Below are 1,643 nucleotides of genomic sequence, written 5' to 3'. Positions count from 1 at the left end.
TTCCTGAACTTGCAAACGCAGATATTGACATTTTGATGCTATGCAGACATAGTGTGTCCTTAAACGTATGTGACCTAAACCAAGAAGGCTTCCACCTGTATGTCTCCAGTGCATTTGTTTTTCATTGTAGCATTTAAAATGGGAGCCATCACTAAGCAAGGTTAAATTGTTATCCTGCTTGGTTCTCCTAACATTAATATGTCATTACATTTTTAGATTAGATAATATAATCTTTAATATCAGTAAAGTTGAAAGTTTATGGAAGTTTAGACCTCCAGAAGTTCTCAGTAGGATTTAGTATTCTTGTCAGGACATGCTGCCTCTTCTGCACTAAGCCCTGTTATTTCTAAATACATATTAATCAGAGCTTTTCCCAAATCATCCTCTCGCTAAGGTATACATGTTGAAGAAAAACGTTTTTATCATTTTTATCAGAACTGAATTCAAATGCAATCTTTTTTTAAATATAGAAAACGTCTATCTTAAGATCTGATTTGGACCACACATGGTTAAAACAGCCTCATGGAGTCCAGATAATTATGATGCTGTCTCCTGGGTGTCAGCCTAAGCTCTCAGGGCCTTCCCTCTCCTGCATAGTAATTATCTCCATTTACACAAAACAACGCTCCTTTTCTCTGTCTAAATGCTCCAACTTAACGTGTCCTTTTCCAGTTGGTTGGAAAATGTTTTTATTATTGCTTATTCATAAAAAATGGGTGGCTATGCAGTTGAGTTCTGGAGGGGTTGTTTATTTTGAGTCCATTGCAGAACAGGATATCAAACTCTATAAATATTTTCACATGATGTCACAGGGTGGGATAGTGTTAACAACCGTCTCACTGTTTGTGTAAAAAAAGTCTAAAACCATTCTCTCCAAACTCAAATGTCTCTCGCTTTTTTTGTCTCCTTTTCCATTTCTCTCATCCTCCCCCCCCCCCCCTATCTCAGGCGTAACGCGGTGGATGCGTTCCGTGTGAACGTGATCCACGCCCGGCAGCAGGTTCGATCCCCGGTGACCAACATTGCCCGAACCAGCTTCTTCCACGTCAAGCGCTCCAACATCTGGTTGGCGGCCGTCACCAAGCAGAATGTCAACGCTGCCATGGTGTTTGAGTTTCTTTACAAGATGTGCGACGTCATGACGGCCTACTTCGGCAAGATCAGCGAGGAGAACATCAAGAACAACTTTGTGCTCATCTACGAGCTGCTGGACGGTAGGAGGCGATCATTTGGATGTTTGTGTGTGAAGTCGAAGGCATTCAGAATCTGAGAGGAATTGGAGGAATGGACTTGTCCTGTGTAGTAGATCTTAAAGGTGTTCCCATAACAGTATCTGAAAGGCCTCCTATACTGGAGTATATCCACTGATCTGATGTCCTGACCATTAGATTAGATTATACTTTATTCATCCCACGACGGGGAAATTTTGTTGTTACAGTAGCAACATTTTTCATTACCAGCAAAAAAACAATAACACACAAACAAGTAAGCACGAAAGAAATACAGGCAATAAATAGACAGTGAAAAATATGGTAGACTGAGTCAGTAAAATGCCGTAAAAAAACAAGGAATTTTAAAGTGCGGTTGCCATGATAAGAGAAACAATATTGCAGTGTAAGTGACGTTAAAAATTAAGTTGAATG

At 40.0% G+C, this 1,643-nt stretch overlaps 1 protein-coding gene across 1 annotated transcript in view; it reads left to right on the top strand.

The window, feature by feature from the left end:
- The first annotated feature begins 883 nt into the window (after window positions 1-883).
- The window catches only part of LOC117954074 (AP-2 complex subunit mu-A), a 7,636-nt gene continuing 6,876 nt past the window's right edge, over window positions 884-1,643 (top strand). Inside the window, exon 1 of the mRNA XM_034887554.1 lies at window positions 884-1,214. Coding sequence (XP_034743445.1) covers window positions 884-1,214 — 331 coding nt within the window. The remainder of the gene's footprint in view (window positions 1,215-1,643) is intronic.

Source organism: Etheostoma cragini, chromosome 12 (genome assembly GCF_013103735.1).
Source record: "Etheostoma cragini isolate CJK2018 chromosome 12, CSU_Ecrag_1.0, whole genome shotgun sequence".
Taxonomy (NCBI): Eukaryota; Metazoa; Chordata; class Actinopteri; order Perciformes; family Percidae; genus Etheostoma; species Etheostoma cragini.
The sequence above is the reverse complement of the archived record's forward strand: the minus strand, read 5'-3'. Positions and strand labels throughout refer to the sequence as shown.